This window comes from Carassius auratus, unplaced genomic scaffold (assembly GCF_003368295.1).
Source record: "Carassius auratus strain Wakin unplaced genomic scaffold, ASM336829v1 scaf_tig00003633, whole genome shotgun sequence".
NCBI classification, from domain to species: domain Eukaryota; kingdom Metazoa; phylum Chordata; class Actinopteri; order Cypriniformes; family Cyprinidae; genus Carassius; species Carassius auratus.
Window position 1 is genome coordinate 369,960 of NW_020523535.1, and position 20,419 is coordinate 390,378.

At 38.4% G+C, this 20,419-nt stretch overlaps 1 protein-coding gene across 1 annotated transcript in view; it reads left to right on the forward strand.

Annotated features, from left to right (window-relative positions):
- The first annotated feature begins 1,067 nt into the window (after nucleotides 1–1,067).
- LOC113070267 (titin-like) overlaps nucleotides 1,068–20,419 on the forward strand; it is a 126,496-nt gene continuing 107,144 nt past the window's right edge. The window contains exons 1-3 of the mRNA XM_026243498.1: nucleotides 1,068–1,159; nucleotides 1,288–1,329; nucleotides 1,461–1,721. Coding sequence (XP_026099283.1) covers nucleotides 1,129–1,159; nucleotides 1,288–1,329; nucleotides 1,461–1,721 — 334 coding nt within the window. The 5' untranslated portion in view covers nucleotides 1,068–1,128. The remainder of the gene's footprint in view (nucleotides 1,160–1,287; nucleotides 1,330–1,460; nucleotides 1,722–20,419) is intronic.

Genomic DNA, 20,419 nt, shown 5'->3' on the forward strand with positions numbered 1-20,419 from the left:
AATAAGGAACTGCTTGAAGCAAGCCTGTGGTTTGCTGGACGCTAATTCCGTATTTGTCCATGACACTGTTGTTATGTGGTTTCTACGTCAGTAAAGGTGGGAACAAAGGGTGACTAACGTCATTGACAGGCACTGCCCTGTCACTGTTTAGAAGTCGTACCTTTAAGTGTGAACATTAAACATTATACGGCTGTGGTTATTAAATTAAACATGAGCACCTCATGTTTCAAAATAAAATCACAGTTAGCAATCACCAAATAACCCACATTTATGTCAACATGCCATGTGTTTTGCTATACTGATGATGAATAATGAATATTTTGTGTGATTTAATGGTGTTTAAATCCTAAACTCACATTTTGAGCCAGGAACGTTTTGATGGTATTTTCCTGTCATATTACCTCCGTATAATGCCTTTAATAACGTATTTACTTTATGTAACAGCTATATAATTGTGCTGTTCCACAAGCATCACCTTGTGGCAAAGAGTGAATTTTCATATTTGCTTATGTTCACAACTTATGCAGAACAGTGTTAAGAATGACAACTGGCATACAAAAAAAAAACAAAAAAAAGTTGACAAAAATTTGTTAGGAAGAAAAAATACTTCCTGTGGTCGGGGGGCCTACTGTAATGCTGTAGCCCAGAGGCCTTTGGTTATTTTAAGGCATCCCAATAGGACGTCTGACACAACAGGGTTGGAGGAACAAAGTTGTTCACATAAAACCTTGCATTCATCAACATTTTTGATGAACTTAAGAATTCACAATTCTGCATGCATGTCTGTAAAAATTGTATAATAAATGATTTTAAACACACTCATGGATCTTGACTTTTTGGTTACATGATGTTACATTATAGTGTTACATTATAATTGGCCCTTTGTCTGTCTCACACACACACACACACACACAGCGCTGTATTACAATTGAAAACAGAAATCTGTGATTTAAAATATCACTCAACCTGTATGTTTATTCAGTTTTTAAGGCTAAATGGAAATATAGTATATATGACATCATGATTTCCTGTCAGGTTGACATTATAAGTAGTTAGCACAACAGGAAGCTTTTCTTACTCAAGCAAGCAATTTGTTCACTGTTGGCTCTGCTTTGATTCCATCTGCAAATGGAAAGTTTTAATATCCTCCTTTTGACAGGTAAGTTGCAATATTTGGTATATTAATTACTATTAACACAATAGAAACCATTAAAACTAAAACTATCAAATTACTGTAATGGCTCTTCACAGTGAGATGAATCTCTGAATCTTTGTATTAATTTATAGTGGCAGTGACTGTGCAAGTAACATCCCACGACAGCACTGGTGGTGAGATTCAAATTTTTTATAATGGTTTCTGGATTGTATATGTACTTATAATGACTATTTTAAGTTTCAAATCACTTTTTAATACAGTTGTGAATTTAGCCTCTCTAACCTAAGAATCACTCTTCCCCTAGAACCTCCTGTTCAGATTTCAAAGCCAAAGGTTACTTTGAATCCATCTCATGCAGTGCTGTACAGCACAGAGACAGTCACTCTGCACTGTGAGGTACCTGAGGCACCATCAGGGTTACAATATGACTGGTACAAGAACTCTGCTGATCTTAGTGAACATCAACCCAGCATCACTGCGAGAGGCAGTGGAAAATATGAATGCAAAGCAAAAAAAGGAACTTCTGAATCGGAAATAAGTGCTAGTTACACTTTAACTCTACAAGGTAAATTAATATCACAAACATTTATATATATATATATATATATATATATATATATATATATATATATATATATATATATATATATATATATATATATGTGTGTGTGTGTGTGTGTGTGTGTGTGTGTGTGTGTGTGTGTGTGTGTGTGTGACCAATCACGGAAAGTAGGGACACAAGTCGGTTCTGGGGCATTTTCAGTTATTCACAGAATCTGAAAGTGTAGTCTCCAAGCTTTCCAACGATGTGTAACACATGGAAATCTGATAATATTTGGAGAAGTTGTGGCCATTTGAAGGTAGGCACTCAAAAAAGCTAAAAAAGCTGAAAATAGGCTTTAAAGATTGTGCAGTTCTCACTGCTGCGAGTGACAATGGGGCTCATTTACATCTCATTTAGATAAGCCATACCCCCTGCATAGCAACGATAGACACAACGGGAAAAATTGGACCGCATACTATTAATAATAAAGGAGAATGTGCATTGTAAATGTCAGTAATTTATCTTTTTTGACTTTAATAAAAATGATTTAGAGGCTGAAATATGTGAGTTTTATCTTTTTATAAAAAATCTTTCAAATATGGCCATCATTTTTAATGTTATTATTTTAATGTTTATGTAAACAAAAGGTACATATTAATGCTAATTTTATTTGTTATTTGCTGGTTTTCTACATAAAACTTGGTGAATTGATTTCATTGTGTAGCATTAGGACTTTTTTAACAGGATTCTGTGATAACCGATGAGCTAGCTTATAACAATAGGTAGATATGGGAAGGTCTAAACATCGACTAAACATGAGATAACCTGTACGTGTTCTTAGAATGAACACAAAATGACAAACTTTGATGTTTATGGAAACTCACCGCATAAGAAACAAAAGTATTCTTGCAGATCTTGATGCCTCCAATTAGAAGTCGTTCGGGCACACTTTCTCTTTGTCGGGGTCTTCTTTGTGGATGTAACCATCTCCGAAGTTTGCACGGTGCGTCTGTTTGCCTCTAAATGTTACAGATTTTCCCCATTTCTCTGTCTTTATCCCCATCAAATGTTACTATCGATATAGCCTCTGATATCTTACGGTCCAACTCGTCTGACGCCAGTCCAATACATTCTTCCTCGTCGTCATCTTCGCTCAGTTGTAGATTAGGGATATTATACAGTCTTATTATGCCGCTCATCGTCACTCAGATCGTCTTCAGAATCAGTGAGCGCTTGTTTATAAGCATCCGGCTTGTCGAAGAAGTACTTCAAAACATTTTCGGTGTAACGGCCACGGTTCAGCTCGTCTGCGATCATCTTTGCGGCGTCCATCTTCATTGAATTTTGATATCAGCTATAGCCGGCCAGAGCGCTGCATACTAAGTAGCCACGCTTCCCTCGGAGGGCGGGGGCAATAACAAAAGAAACAAAAGCCGGCTTATCCAGTATGGAAATACACAGACAATGAAACGCCCCTACTGCGTGCTAGAATCTCTGACAAACTAGCTGATTTCAACCTCAAAATGTACGCTTTTAAATATACCAATACTGCTATCTCAAACACGGCGAGGCTTCTTTGTGATATCAACTAACAGATTCTGCCAAAAAACGAAAATCACAAATTTTATATATATTATAAAATGTAGACCCATTATAATAAATGTCATATTTAACTGTGTCCTTCAGCAGAAATATACAGAAATTGAAGTTATAAAACACTAAATTCGAAATAAAATATAGATGAAATGAAGCTTTAAAAGTTACCCCCTCCCCCAAAACTCCCCAAAATTGAGTTATTTAGGCAACCAAGTGCATGGGTTGCCAAGATGACCAAAATTGGGTTATGTTTAACCCAGCAGATTTTAGAGTGTACATATAAAAATATATATATATATATATCCCCAGAAAAAAGGGCACAAAAATTGGGTTGTTTGTTGTGTTGTTATATGTTTGACCTAGCATGCTGGTTTGCCTTTTTATGGTTTAAAATGACTACATTGCTAGCTAAATTAAACCCAAATCGAGCTAGACAATTTAACCTATAAATCTTGTCATTTTAAAATCACTTATACACACACAGAATGACTTTCAAAAAGTAAAACTGTATACAAAAAGGAAAGAAAAGAAAACAGTCAAAAGTAACATGCATGTAAAAACAAATGCAGAAAAGTATGGCATTAACATGTACAGAGTTTATAAATGAAAAATTTAACATTTGTTGAACATAACTTTTAATGAAAAATTTAAATTTTATGTTTATCTGCTTACCACCAGGAGTACGCACTCAGGAGTTCTAAATTATATAAATACTGTTCAGTTTGTTTGCACAGATCAATCGTTTAGTGTCTTTACACATTATAGTATCGTCATTAGCCACAGGGTTTAGTTTGGTTTTGTTCGTGTTTTTTTTGTTTTTGTTTTTTTTTTGTATATTTTAGCCGTGATTCCCATCCACTTACTTCATGAGACTGTTAGACTGCAACGGTTTGAGTTAAAAATCTACCTACATCTCTGATGCCCTGGGGGTAAGCAGATAAACATCAAAGTTTAATTTGTGGGTGAACAATCCCTTTAAGATCGAATTTGACTTTTTTTTGTAAATGTCATATATTGTATAAAAAATATATATATTTTCAAAACCCCTATTATACAATGATTATATAAATAGCTCATAGTTAAGTTATTTACAAACTATTCTAGCATGACAGTAAATAAACCACATTAACACTGATATTCTAACAGTTATCAGAAATATATATGTGAAAGAATGTGAGAATGTGTGTGAATGACTCCAATTCTGCTTAAACAACACAGAACAAGCATTTAACATTTTGTTTTTACGAATTATACAATTACAGTTTGTCCATGAAAACAGATCATGCATCACTGTTAATTTTCATGATCTCTTTAGCATAAATGGCTGCCCACTGCTCTGGTTGTGTGTTCACAGTGTGTGTGTGTGTGTGTATGTTCACTGCTCTGTGTGTTTGCACTTTGGATGAGTTAAATGCAGAGCACGAATTCTGAGTATGGGTCACCATACTTGGCTGAATGTCATGCCACTTTTTTTTTTTTTCTCACAGCAAAGTCATGTGACATCTTATACATACTCCAGGGCAGTCTCCTCCTTTAAAAACACTGTTGCATCAGTTTAGGGGAAATTACATTTTCCAGCTTTCAGAAATTACCAGCATTCATCCCAGTCACCACCTATTCTTCAGCAGTGGCCTAAAGAGAGAAAAGACATTTGAAGAAATAAAACCTTTAAAATATATACATTTTCGGTTAAAGGAGCATCCATATCATTAAGGATAGGTAAATGGTCTTTCTTATCATTTCAACACGTTGTGTGGTTGTTTACCATAGAGCTCTAGCATGCTATAATGGCAGCACTAGTGTGAGGTCATGTAATATTGTTTAAATAAATGTATTGCTTTCAGAATGCTACTTATTTAATCAAATATTAAAACATGACATTCACATACCTCACAAATTTTCATGTACGTGGAAGGCTGCTCTTTAAAAGGTTAGTTCACCAAAAAATGAAAATGGTCATGTTGTTCCAATTACATGCAAAACATCACTTTAAGAATTATTGTCACTTCATCAGCCTTAAAATAATTAGGGTAGACATAACGCAGTTTCCTTTAAGAAACTACATTCAGTTTAACTGTGAAAAAAGGAGATGACAAATTAAAATGTAAATATGTTAATAAACCTCTGTTAACACCTAAAAAAATAAAAATTCAAAAAATAATTTGTAAATACAGCATAAGACACTCACTGACATTATATTAAAAGTACCTGTTCCATTCAGTAAAAGAGGCTAACTTAAGACTCACGTCAACTTATTTCTGTGGCGAAAACGGTGTCCACGTATTTTTCAATATAAGTTTTTTTCGAACTATTTCTGCCTTCCATATCTCAAACAATGAATGACGATTTCAAATTTTTTATGTTTACTTACCATAAACTGCTTTTCACTCGCTTTCATCTGAAGATGCTGAGAAAATGGAAGCTTCTTGCACTGTTGTGGTCTGATGTTAACGTGATGTGCGTGCTCTCTTTCACGCCTGCGTTCCCAACCCAGCGCCGCTGGGTTATAAATCAAAACCAATTTTCAACCTAATTTTTTTTTATTAATCAGATATTTCAGTACAATAAATAAACTAACACACCAATCCATACTGCAAACCCAAAATTGAAATTAAAACAACCCAAGGTCCTTACCCAGCAGTCTCAACCCTGCAGTTGGGTTGAAAAAAAAAACAAAAACAATACAGCGTTTTTTAGAGTGTATTATATGAAATTAATCAAAATATCAGGTCGGGTTGGGGTATTTTGAGACTCTATGTTGAGTTCTCTGATGCCTTTCTCCCCTCAGTGTCTCCGTGTAGCCATGCAAAGCAGTTTAGGACACATTAGCTGCTTTTCCACTGTCGGGCGAAAAGCGGGTGTTGTAGTGTGTGTTTCCAATAGAGGAGTAGTTATTAAAGAGGTCATATAATCCACATTTTCTACAAGTTAATATTATTCTTTAGGATCTTAATGAAAAGTCTGTGTAACAAATTACAAACCTCATAATCTCGAGAAGAAGGAGGTGGGAACCGGCGAACATTCAAATGAAGACTTTAATAATAAAATGAACAAAACAGCGCGACAGCCCCTCGCGGACGACTGCCGCGCACAAACAAAAAACAAACGCAGAATAAAGCACAGGCCTGGTCCTCTCTCGTCCTTCACTGTTGTCGCTCCTCTTTTGTATCCTCCCAATCTCCTACATGGGACTCGAGACCATTGAGTGGAGCAAGTGTCGCTCATTTCCAAATCACTCCACCTGCTTCGCTCCGTTCCCAAGGCTCTCTGCCCTGCCCCACTCGTCACAGTCTGTAACATAGTTCATTTAGCATTTCTCACTGGTAGTGTAAAAAACTTTTTTTTACCCAGTCAAAAACAAACAGTCAAAACACGCTGGTTTGTAGAATTCTCCTTTAATGCTAATGAGCTCTGCTGACCCCGCTCCTCTCTTCTGATCTGCTCTCTGAGAGACTGTTTACTTTAGCCACATTCATAGTGAAACTTACTAGCACATTATTAGGAAAGAAAATTTACAATAATAAATTAAAAAACATTATACTCTCTGCTTCTGTAGGTGAGGCTGGATCATGAATGATTTGCGCGAACATAAACACATTTAAGTAGATCAAGGGCGCATTCCCTTCAGATCCAAACATAAGTTAATCCTCTGCTATTTCAGTTGCTCAGATGTCGGGAGTAAATGACTACTGCTATGTTCATTATTACATCCAACAAAAAAAGCACCTCAATGTCTGCATCTCGGACTGATGACGGCTCACTCAGGGCGGGTCTGAGTTTAGACACAAGTCCACTCTGTGCTGAAATGCTGCTGTCAATCAAACCATCGTGGGAGGGGCCTCCGACTGTGTGACGTAACACGGTCAGATGGCTCGATTTGAGAAAGGGGAAAACATTTAACAAGATAAAAAAAAAAATAATAATAATAATACAAAAAAAAACACTTGGTGGATTTTTATCATTACAGGGTGGTTGTGTACACACACTGCCAACACTTGCATGTAGCATTATATGTCCCCTTTAACAAATGATTGGGTTAAAAGCCAGTTGGGTTAAAAATAACCCAACAGTTTGGTTAACCATGTACTTTTATTATGAGATTGTTTTAATGAATATAATACACTGTTTTCAAATACAGATTGTTTATTTACAAACCCGACTCCAAAAAAGTTGGGACACTGTACAAAATGTGAATAAAAACAGAATGCAATGATGTGGAAGTTTCAAATGTAAATATTTTATTCAGAATACAACATATCGACTTATGAAATGTTTAATCTGAGATTGTTCCATATTCTCTGAATCTTTTGATGGTATTATGCACTGTAGATGATGATATACATTTTTTTTTTCTCTGAGAAACTCCTTTCTGATATAGCTCCACTATTTTTGTCACATCATTGGGGGAATTGGTGATCCTCTGCCCATCTTGACTTCTGAGAGACACTGCCACTCTGAGAGGCTATTTTTATACCCAATCATGTTACCAATTGACCTAATAAGTTGCAAATTGGTCCTCTAGGTGTTGCAAATATGTACATTTAACTTTTCCGGCCTCTTATTGCTACCTGTCCCAACTTTTTTGGAATGTGTTGCTCTCATGAAATCCAAAATGAGTCAATATTTTTCATGACATTTCAAAATGTCTCACTTTTAACATTTGATATGTTATCTGTATTCTATTGTGAATAAAATATAAGTATATGAGATTTTTTAATTATTCCATTCCTTTTTTTACTCACAATTTTTACAGTGTCCCAACTTTTTTGGAATCGGGTTTGGAAGTAGAAAAACAATAAATCCGTTTTAAAAACAGGTGTTAAGCTTTAAATGACAAATTTACTAAATATTGGCGAGACTTTTTTTTTTTGTTGTTGCATGAATTCAAAATACATCAGTGACACAAACATTAAGAATATTCAGAAAAAGTGCACATCCTGTATAATAGATTCAAAACAAATGTGGATATACAGTATATCAAAAAAAAAAATAATAATAATATATATATATATATATATATATATAATATAATATAATATATATATAATATATATATATGTCTACACCAAAGACATGACTTTATAATACTTTATAATAGCATATTCTTCATAAAAACAAAAGGCCACAGTGTACACCGTATGCATTGTGTTATAAATGCCTTAAAATCATAGTTCATCCGAAATATTATAGCTATTTGTTCATGTAAACTAACTAAGATTTTGGTAATATCGCCCCTCCAAGTAGTTTTATCAGAAAGCTACCTTAAAAATTATTGACTTTTGTAGCAGAAATGAGTCGAATCAGACAAATCAAAGAGTCTATCAGAGCTGTGTGCATTGAAACGAGAGCCGAATTCCTCAGGAAGTCATAAATCAGTTCTAGTGCCACAAGAACCAAGCAAGATAACCAACCAACCAACTTGTTCACACAACAGCTTTCAACATTAACACCAATATAACAATTATTGACAATTTTAATTCGAAGAAGAGATTGTCAAATTTATTGTTCGTGATTGGAATGCAATGCTGGACATCACATGTAAACCCAGGAGATCAAGTTAAATACTTGCATTGACTTCCCCCCACCCAGAAGAACCAGACTGAAATTCCTAAGGGGGAAGGGCTTTAAACCTTTGTCTTCACAGAAAAGTCCTTTGCCAGAGAATGGCAAAGAAACCCTTTTTATACATTATATATGGACCAGAATGAACTCAAAAAAGACTAATGAATGAATCATTCCATTGCTTAACTCCATATTCATTTACGTGTAACCCACACATTTGACTATCATGTATAATCACTTATTGTGTATGTCTTTTGATAACTATAGGATACCTAGTCATGTCTAGTATTCAAATAATCGCATTTTCTTGCTTGATATTGTCCTGACAATCATTTATTTGTAAAATATATCATAATCATGTTATAGGAATCATGTCCAAAATTAGACCCTGTGAGGCAAGAACCACATGCTTGGTAAGATAAACAATGATTTATGATACCCCAGACCCCAGGACCATATCTGATTGGTCAAGGCAACATTTGAGGGGTGGCCAACAAGGAAGTTTAAAAACTTTGGACACGATTAAATCTTGCTTTTAGTTCTAGTCTAGCTGCTGCTATTAGCCATGTCGGCTTTTAGTCTAGCATTGCTTTTGCTATCAGTCATGCGGGCTTTTAGTCTGCTTTTAGTTCCAGCCTTGCTCGTGCTATCAGTCATGCCTGCTCTTAGCTTTTAGCTTGTAGCTTTAGCTTGTAGCATCTAGCCATGCGGTTAAACATCATTGTTCTTTGAGCGCGGTTCCAGCGTGCCTGCCTGCTGCTACTATGCCACGATGAGAAAGAAAACAACCTAGTCTCGTCAAACTTTATTTCTTTTCTTTTCCGTTTGAGAGTTTCGTGTTCTGAGTTAAGTTTTGTAACGTCCATTCAACTTCAACCAGCGAACACGACTCTGCACTTTCAGCCAACGCTCAACAACCACGGGCTTCCCAAGACATCACTTCACTACTGAACTTCCAGCCAATCAGCGACACCGGGATACCCTTTCAACTGGAGTCCCTTTCACAGCAAACGAAGGCAACGTATTCCCAGATATTTGTTGTGCTGGTGTATCTAATATAATTTTAACCCCATTGAGGAACTCAATGCGAGCGCTAATTACGTGATTGATGGTTGTTCATGTCTATGCAATTTAACGTATTGCTGTTAACTTGGGATTCCATATTTCCATTCTCTTAAACTCATCTTTCCCTAACTTTCAACCTTCCTGCAACTTGTGTGAATGTGTGTGTGCGTGCGTTTATGTGTTAGATTAGTTTATATGTCTTAGATTTATCTAATAAAGCCTTATTCATATTGAAAAGAGAAGTATCTTGTGTTTTGTGCTTACAAGTTAATGTCTTAAACTGCCGATCTTGTTACTGTGCTAATTGATAGTGTTTTCACTATAGTTTGGATATTAGTATCCAGCGCAGATTTTATGTTAAACGGCTCGTTCACTGAACCGCAGGCGCGTCTCCGTGAACAGCCGTGAAACAGTGATTCTGTTCAAATTCCCTTTAAAATCTTAAATGATTCCCTTTGAGCTAAATTGACCTGTTTCCTTTACATTTATAATGGTGGAGAATGCGGGCAGTTTAATCTAAATTGTGAGCATAAACCAAGTTATTTAATCTTTGATTTTGCTAAAGGAATGAAAGCTGAGAAGCTTGCGAGACCGGAGTAGGTGTTTGTGTGACGCGTGACGTAAGCAGCGCGCGCCCTCCCGCTTGAATGAAAGGAGCTAGAGGAGACTTTAACTCGAGTCCGTCTCCCCGTTGTTAACAGCAGTAAGTGAACTTAAAAGTAAACATCTGAGATTGTACAATAAGGTAGAAATTGAGCGTGTTCCTCATTTGTGTAATGCCTTGTTTTATAGCTGATTTGATTTCACTGCGTGTCCCAGTGTCTCAAACGCTATCTCAGTCACTGTTTGCTGAACGGAGCTAAACTGTTAGTGTTTCAAAAGGGATATAAATCGGTGAATAAAGAATAGTTTTGAGCGGGTTCCTCAATCTATTTATCAAAGTCCCCGTATTCATATTTCATATAGTTTGATTGTCAGTGCGTGTTCCACTGCCGAATCAAATTTGATATTCGACTCCCCTAAGTTAACGTTAAACATTAGAGAACAATGTTTGTCCATTTGTATCCGTTCACAAAGTGAATGCAATCTCGCGTAACACTGCGTGTGTCCGAGAGTAATTTGAATGGGAGTGTTTTAAAAGCTTGATCAAGTAAATTTTAACTGTGTACCAACAGCGAAGGAAAACTTTTATTTTTGTGTCCAGAAAAACTGGCACGGAGAATCAAATTGCTGAGATTGATATAATAACTACAGCAGGAAGCTGCTATTTGAATTAAGATAAATTTAACTCTATACAAACTGAGAGTTTAAGTGCCACATCGCAAAACCAACTGAAAGGCGGTGTTGTTATTTGTACAGTGTTGAAATGAGCCGACATTTCATGTAACATGCTTAACTGTATTTGCAACAATGCAACGATTCATGTGCTGATCCACTAGAATGTGTTTTGGTTGCCATAGTGACGACCGTGACCCGGAAGCCTAACGTCCTTCCGGAGCAACTCTGAACTGTGCACGCGCAGCGCACAAACTCTGCGGTGTCGCTAAGCTAACGAAACCATTGCATTTACATTGAAGTCTATACTAAAGCCACTAGCCTCAAAGGTTAGCCGTTAGCATTACCATCCAGTGGTAGAATAATGTGCGTTTGGGCAACGCTGACGTGATTTAACCATTTTAAACATCTTAACTAACACTTGTTAGTCTCTTTCTTTTTAGCGCTCTGTTTTCTCACTAGACCACTTATTTTCATTTTACTAGAAAGGGAAATACTGACTCACAATTATTAATTGTCAAATTGAAATTTAATTGAATCATTTAAAATTTCCCTTTCAGATCATTTCATATGATCTTTTATTTCTAGTATTCTCTTTTGGGTCTAATTATTTTAGGAATGAATAAGCCTTGAACTTTGGAAGTTAAAGTAAACTTATTCTTCCTAATTTATTTATTACCCATCTGAATATATGCTATTCAGACCTTTACTTATTTGAATGCGTTTTACCTCTCTTCCTGTTTTGGTTATACACTTAACCACTATTGTTTTACGCATTGATTTCCTCGTTTTAATTTCATTTTTGCATATTTTGCCCATTTATTAAATTTTTTTAATTTTACTTTTTCTTACCATTTCTTTACTTTGTGTATCCTAGCCTGGGAACGACAAACCTGAGCCCTAAAAGGAGACATTGTTATCCCTCACTACGAGTTCAAATAAATTAGAAAGACAACTCTCTTTCACTTAAAGTTTATTTTGTTTGATTAGTTGTGCAGCAATTAACACAACGCTCTCCTTGTAGTTGAGATAACCGCTACTGAGACTTACCATCTCCGTCCTCTCTCTCCTTTACTTTCCTCTTCTCTTTTTACATTTGTAGGACATGTAAGAACCATCAATCAATTCTAAGTGAAGTAAATACACAATCGTGCCAAAGACGACGAATCATCCTTATGAATTTGATTGTACTCATCCTCTCATTTGTTCTTCCTAACCTCCCTACATTTGGAAACGCAATCCAAGTTTTAGCATCTCATCCAACGTTGCGATCAATTTAATAGAGATACGTGTTGAGCAACTGTCGCCTCGCTGGCTCCCTGGTGAGCGGTCCAACTGAAAGGTGTACGGTGTCAATCCTGTCAGACTAAGAAAAGAGATATCAGAATTATTATTGTATTCTTTTGTCCAAAGCAAGAAATATAATAATATTGTTTATGTTTTTGATAACATTTAATTGGAAAAAATAATTTTCCTCATTTGAAAAACAGAAATTTTGCTTGTCATTTGAATTTGTTTTTCACCTCTGTCTCTCTTTTCCTCTTCCTCATTAGAGTGACAAAGTCTTCGCATCTCTAGTCTACTTAGACACCCTGAGACCAACACAGTCATCACCACATTTCACTAGTGGTTCACAATCACTGATACAACACGTAGTTGTCCCACCACACATAGGCTTTTACTCCACACAGATCTGTGTCAGTCTCTCTTCTCCCCAGCGTGCCAACATGCCGCAGACTGCAGACCCCATTTCCCATGGGGAAGATGTGAACATTTGGCTGAGAGGCATAACAGACAGCCTCACTCCAAAGACATTTGAACTGTTATTATTTTTAATAATAATCCTAATCCTGAGAAGATTCCTGACACAAGATTCAAGCCAGAACAACAACCACGAGGAGCTAGTCAAGATCACGAGCTCACTAAGCTATGCCTTCACCACCCAGCTGAAACTGAGCGACAAGCACATCACCCACCTTCAAGAGGAGCTGACACGTGCTCAACGTCGCATAGACAAGCTGGAAGTGAAAGTTCAAGATCAACTCAAAGCACCCAGCGAGAGGGAGCAGGATACAACAGAACAAGTTATGAAGTTCCAAGCAGCCCTGGCAGCAGCTCAGCTCGACCAGCAACATGCAACGGCTGCTCAGAAAGACCTGGTAAACAGACTCCAGTATGCCGAACAGCTACTGGAGAAAGCCAAGATAGACATCAGAAACAAGAATTCTGAAATCAGTGCTTTGAAAGACCACCTTGAAAGGTACAGAACTGAAATGGACAATCTGACCCAACAACTAGATGATACCAACGATGAGCTCTACATGGTCAGAAAAGAACTCCAAAATGCTTACAAGCACAAACTAGAGCCAAGGAAAGAGAAACCTCTCTTAGCCTCCTCACTGCTGAGCAGAGCAGAGTCCCACGTCCAAGAACTGGCATGTGACGAAAGGAGTGAAGGGCCACAACCCAAAACCTCACCTGCATTCGCCACACAACCCTTTCCTGCCAACGAAAGAAAACCTCCTGTCCAAGACCTTGAAGCTGCACTCGGGATGACCATCAAAGACCTCAACAAGCTGTCTAAAAACATCAGCAGGTTCAACCCGAACTCCACAGAGAGCCCCGACATCCAAGCTTACCTGCGAGATATCGAATTTCACCTGGAAGTGAGACCTCATGTGACTGACAGAGACTGGTTATACCTCCTTAGAGCCACGTCCAGTCCCGAGGTACGAAACTTTCTAGATCGACAGCCCAGTCAAACCAAGTCAAACTACCAGCGACTTCGTGAGGTCCTGATTAAAGAGTTTACAGACCCAGAGTCTGAACACGGACTGTTAACTGCCTTGGAAACCAAACAAGGTCGTCAAGAGACTCCACAAGCTTATTACAACCGACTCCGACAAGCCTACTTCGGTGCACGCAACAGCCCTGACCTTGAAGAGGATGTGAACTTCAAAACCCTCTTCCTAAAGAATCTGCACCCCGGAGTCAGTCACCATCTAGGTGTCATGGCCTGTCCGAACTCCATGACCATCCAACAGTTGCGTGACCTAACACAGAAGGCCTATAACAAGCAGAAGTTGGCCTCAAAGAAAGGTAACAAAACATCCACACTCTTGAACTCTGTCAACAAAGACTCAAGCCTTGCACTGGACGACACTCAGTGGCATCACAACACCAGAGTCTTCCATCAAGAGCACAGAGAACGTGACGCCCATATCCACGACCGCTTTCAGCCCAACTGCTGGAAAAATTCATGGGACCAGCCACGCTTCTCAAGAAACCAAAAGGATAAGAACATCTGGAAACCTAACCAGATATCCAAAGGTAATCACCTGACTCATCCAAGAGCAACTCGTGTGGGTAAGCGACAACAAAACCCACCTCAGCACCACTCAGACATGCACAGTGCTGAGTACTCACAAGAACATAACCGCTTACCATTAGAAGACACGGAACAAGTCATGGAACAACTAAGAGAGTTCCTTCAAGACAATTTACATGCAGGTGACCACAAAGTTGAGTCATGCTCGCTGTGACCAGCGACAGAACGGAAGGCCGGTGATCACCTGGTGCACCACATCAGAGATGACAAGCACCTGTTCAACAACAACCCAGAACGAACAAGTCTTTCACGGCCAACTGTTGATGAAAAATCTGAGGTACTAAAGGACATCACCTCAGTCACTAACAAACTGTCGAATGAACTCCAACTCCAAGTACCAAACTCCCTGTCTTTGCAACAGCAACCAGCAGAGCACAGAAGGTCAGAAAGTCTGCAACAGCCAGAAGGCATCACAAGAAGAATGCAACATAGGAGACAAAGTTTTGCAACTCAGCTTCACACAGCCATGCCAAACTGCCTCCGACTGTCTGCCAAAGAACTTCCTGCCTTGCTGGACTGACCCTCATTAGACCATGGACACGCCCTCATCCAAGCCAAGGATGCTGAGAGCCAGTCTTCAGTGACATGATAGAAAAAGGGGGAGACAACACAGACTTGAACAGATCTGACCACACATGCACTACACCAGTAACACACAACATTACCTACACCCAGAGGTAAACACATCTACTGATAACACAGTCAACAAACATATTCCTCCCACAGGTAAAATATCCAACTTTTAGCGTAACAAAGTTACACATACCCACCATGAAGAAACGTGCAGCCATCCTCACAATAGGTAGAACACCTGACACTAAGTTAAGGCTCATGACACACTAGCTGCACCTGACATCCTAGCTCAATAGTTGTTGTAACCCATGCTAGGAAAACCCACAGCAGCCTTGTTTTGTTTTGTTCTTCTTCTACCTATCCTTCTCCTTCCCCTCTTTCCTGAGTAGGTGAAATGCCTAGACACCCTGCGAGGGTCGAAGGTCTGATATTAGGATTGACTCGCAACACCTAATATCCGCCAGCCACTCTAAACTGAATGGAAGCCAGAGAGCTCCATGCATGATAGGTCAATTCATTGAATTGAAAATGAAATTACTAGAAAACTAACGGTAAATGTGTAAAGTAAGACAACCTAGAAGAACCAAACAAAGTTAACCACAAATTTGATTGATGAATCAAAATAAAAACAATTTCCAAGACGATCTAAACTATCCTCAATGTGCTAAACTACATTGACTAATTGAACTTAACCACGTGTACCTAAATAACCTGATGCCTGCACCAGTACAGTAACTGTCATGGAGGTGTTGTCTTGCTGTTTGCTGTGTTTGTCTGCTTCTTCTGCCTTTGTTTCTCCAGCGATCGACGATGTCTTCACCTAAACACCTCGCTGATCGAAAGGGGGATATATGTAGCAGAAATGAGTCGAATCAGACAAATCAAAGAGTCTATCAGAGCTGTGTGCATTGAATCGAGAGCCGAATTCCTCAGGAAGTCATAAATCAGTTCTAGTGCCACAAGAACCAAGCAAGATAACCAACCAACCAACTTGTTCACACAACAGCTTTCAACATTAACACCAATATAACAATTATTGACAATTTTAATTCGAAGAAGAGATTGTCAAATTTATTGTTCGTGATTGGAATGCAATGCTGGACATCACATGTAAACCCAGGAGATCAAGTAAAATACTTGCATTGACTTCCCCCCACCCAGAAGAACCAGACTGAAATTCCTAAGGGGGAAGGGCTTTAAACCTTTGTCTTCACAGAAAAGTCCTTTGCCAGAGAATGGCAAAGAAACCCTTTTTATACATTATATATGGACCAGAATGAACTCAAAAAAGACTTATGAATGAATCATTCCATTGCTTAACTCCACATTCATTTACGTGTAACCCACACATTTGACTATCATGTATAATCACTTATTGTGTATGTCTTTTGATAACTATAGGATACCTAGTCATGTCTAGTATTCAAATAATCGCATTTTCTTGCTTGATATTGTCCTGACAATCATTTATTTGTAAAATATATCATAATCATGTTATAGGAATCATGTCCAAAATTAGACCCTGTGAGGCAAGAACCACATGCTTGGTAAGATAAACAATGATTTATGATACCCCAGACCCCAGGACCATATCTGATTGGTCAAGGCAACATTTGAGGGGTGGCCAACAAGGAAGTTTAAAAACTTTGGACACGATTAAATCTTGCTTTTAGTTCTAGTCTAGCTGCTGCTATTAGCCATGTCGGCTTTTAGTCTAGCATTGCTTGTGCTATCAGTCATGCGGGCTTTTAGTCTGCTTTTAGTTCCAGCCTTGCTCGTGCTATCAGTCATGCCTGCTCTTAGCTTTTAGCTTGTAGCTTTAGCTTGTAGCATCTAGCCATGCGGTTAAACATCATTGTTGACCAATGTCAAATTGGTTTCTTGAACATGACAATGAGTTCACTGTACTAAAATGGCTCCCACAGTCACCAGATCTCAACCCAATAGAGCTTCTTTGGGATGTGGTCGAACAGAGCTTCGTGCCCTGGATGTGCATCCCACAAATCTCCATCAACTGCAAGATGCTATCCTATCAATATGGGCCAACATTTCTAAAGAATGCTTTCAGCACTTTGTTGAATCAATGCCATGTAGAATTAAAGCAGTTCTGAATGTGAAAGGGGGTCAAACACAGTATTAGTATGGTGTTCCTAATAATCCTTTAGGTGAGTGTACATCCGAATGCTGAATCATTATTGGCTGGCTCCTCCGTCAGAATCCCATGCATGCATCGGCCAATACTGAACCTAAATGTAAACACTGAAGCTCTGCAACGAAAATAGCATATCAATATGACAGGAAGAATTTGTTGAATAAAGCGGTTAATTTTGTTTTGGTCCACAAAAAGTATTCTCGGCGCTTTATAACATTAAGTTTGAACCACTTTAGTCATGTTGACTATGTTACGGGTTTGGGATGAGATGAGGGTGAGTAAGAATCGACAGAAATTTCATTTTTGGGTGAAGAGACCCTTCTAGCCATGCGGTTAAACATCATTGTTCTTTGAGCGCGGTTCCAGCGTGCCTGCCTGCTGCTACTATGCCACGATGAGAAAGAAAACAACCTAGTCTCGTCAAACTTTATTTCTTTTCTTTTCCGTTTGAGAGTTTCGTGTTCTGAGTTAAGTTTTGTAACGTCCATTCAACTTCAACCAGCGAACACGACTCTGCACTTTCAGCCAACGCTCAACAACCACGGGCTTCCCAAGACGTCACTTCACTACTGAACTTCCAGCCAATCAGCGACACCGGGATACCCTTTCAACTGGAGTCCCTTTCACAGCAAACGAAGGCAACGTATTCCCAGATATTTGTTGTGCTGGTGTATCTAATATAATTTTAACCCCATTGAGGAACTCAATGCGAGCGCTAATTACGTGATTGATGGTTGTTCATGTCTATGCAATTTAACGTATTGCTGTTAACTTGGGATTCCATATTTCCATTCTCTTAAACTCATCTTTCCCTAACTTTCGACCTTCCTGCAACTTGTGTGAATGTGTGTGTGCGTGCGTTTATGTGTTAGATTAGTTTATATGTCTTAGATTTATCTAATAAAGCCTTATTCATATTGAAAAGAGAAGTATCTTGTGTTTTGTGCTTACAAGTTAATGTCTTAAACTGCCGATCTTGTTACTGTGCTAATTGATAGTGTTTTCACTATAGTTTGGATATTAGTATCCAGCGCAGATTTTATGTTAAACGGCTCGTTCACTGAACCGCAGGCGCGTCTCCGTGAACAGCCGTGAAACAGTGATTCTGTTCAAATTCCCTTTAAAATCTTAAATGATTCCCTTTGAGCTAAATTGACCTGTTTCCTTTACACTTTAATGCTTAGTTCACCCAAAAATGAAATTTCTGTCAATAATTACTCACCCTCGTGTTGTTACAAACCTGAAAGATCTTCATTCATCTTCGGAACAAATAAAGATTTTTTTTGATGAAATACGAGAGGTTTCTGAACCACACAGCAACGTCATTGCATCTTTGAAAGTCCAGAAAGGTATTAAAGACATCAATAAAATAGTCAACGTGACCACAGCGGTTCAACTTTAATATTATGAAGCAACGAGAATATGTTTTGTGTGCAAAAACAAAACAAAAATGCTGCTGACATATGCAGTTTACATAGTGAATGCAGTTCAGAGCTTCTGTATATACACTCACTCAAAGGATTATTAGGAACACCTGTTCAATTTCTCATTAATGCAATTATCAAATCAACCAATCACATGGCAGTTGCTTCAATGCATTTAGGGTTGTGGTCCTGGTCAAGACAATCTCCTGAACTCCAAACTGAATGTCAGAATGGGAAAGAAAGGTGATTTAAGCAATTTCGAGCATGGCGCAGTTGTTGGTGCCAGATGGGCTGATCTGAGTATTTCACAATCTGCTCAGTTACTGGGATTTTCACGCACAACTATTTCTAGGCAGCAAAGCATTTGTGAAGCCACAACACGCACAACCTTGAGGCGGATGGGCTACAACAGCAGAAGACCCCAACGTGTACTACACATCTCCACTACAAATAGGAAAAAGAGGCTAAAATTTGCACAAGCTCACCAAAATTGTGACAAATGTTGAAAAATGTTGCCTGGTCTGATGAGTCTGGATTTCTGTTTAGACATTCAGATGGTAGAGTCAGAATTTGGCGTAAACAGAATGAGAACATGGATCCATCATGCCTTGTTACCACTGTGAAGGCTGGTGGTGGTGGTGTAATGGTGTATGGAATTTTTTTCTTGGCACACTTTAGGCCCCTTAGTGCCAATTGGGCATCGTTTAAATGCCACGGCCTACCTGAGCATTGTTTCTGACCATGTCCATCCCTTTATGACAACCATGAACCCATCCTCTGATGGCTACTTCCAGCAGGATAATGCACCATGTCACAAAGCTTGAATCATTTCAAATTGGTTTCTTGAACATGACAATGAGTTCACTGTACTAAAATGGCTCCCACAGTCACCAGATCTCAACCCAATAGAGCTTCTTTGGGATGTGGTCGAACAGAGCTTCGTGCCCTGGATGTGCATCCCACAAATCTCCATCAACTGCAAGATGCTATCCTATCAATATGGGCCAACATTTCTAAAGAATGCTTTCAGCACTTTGTTGAATCAATGCCATGTAGAATTAAAGCAGTTCTGAATGTGAAAGGGGGTCAAACACAGTATTAGTATGGTGTTCCTAATAATCCTTTAGGTGAGTGTACATCCGAATGCTGAATCATTATTGGCTGGCTCCTCCGTCAGAATCCCATGCATGCATCGGCCAATACTGAACCTAAATGTAAACACTGAAGCTCTGCAACGAAAATAGCATATCAATATGACAGGAAGAATTTGTTGAATAAAGCGGTTAATTTTGTTTTGGTCCACAAAAAGTATTCTCGGCGCTTTATAACATTAAGTTTGAACCACTTTAGTCATGTTGACTATGTTACGGGTTTGGGATGAGATGAGGGTGAGTAAGAATCGACAGAAATTTCATTTTTGGGTGAAGAGACCCTTCAATGCTTTGATCCTTTGAGCAAATTACAGGCAACTGTGGCATATAATTACTTTTTGGTGGTAGAGGGAGAAAAAGTATTGGGAGAAATGTCTCAGTTATGTACGTAACCCTTGTTCTCTGAAGGAGGGAACGGAAACATTATGTCAAACAACATATTGGGTCTCACTTGGGTGGCCAATCATCTCTGAGTTTAAGAGAAAATGCCAATGAAAATTGGCTTGTGGATTTAACATACCTGAGCCACTCCC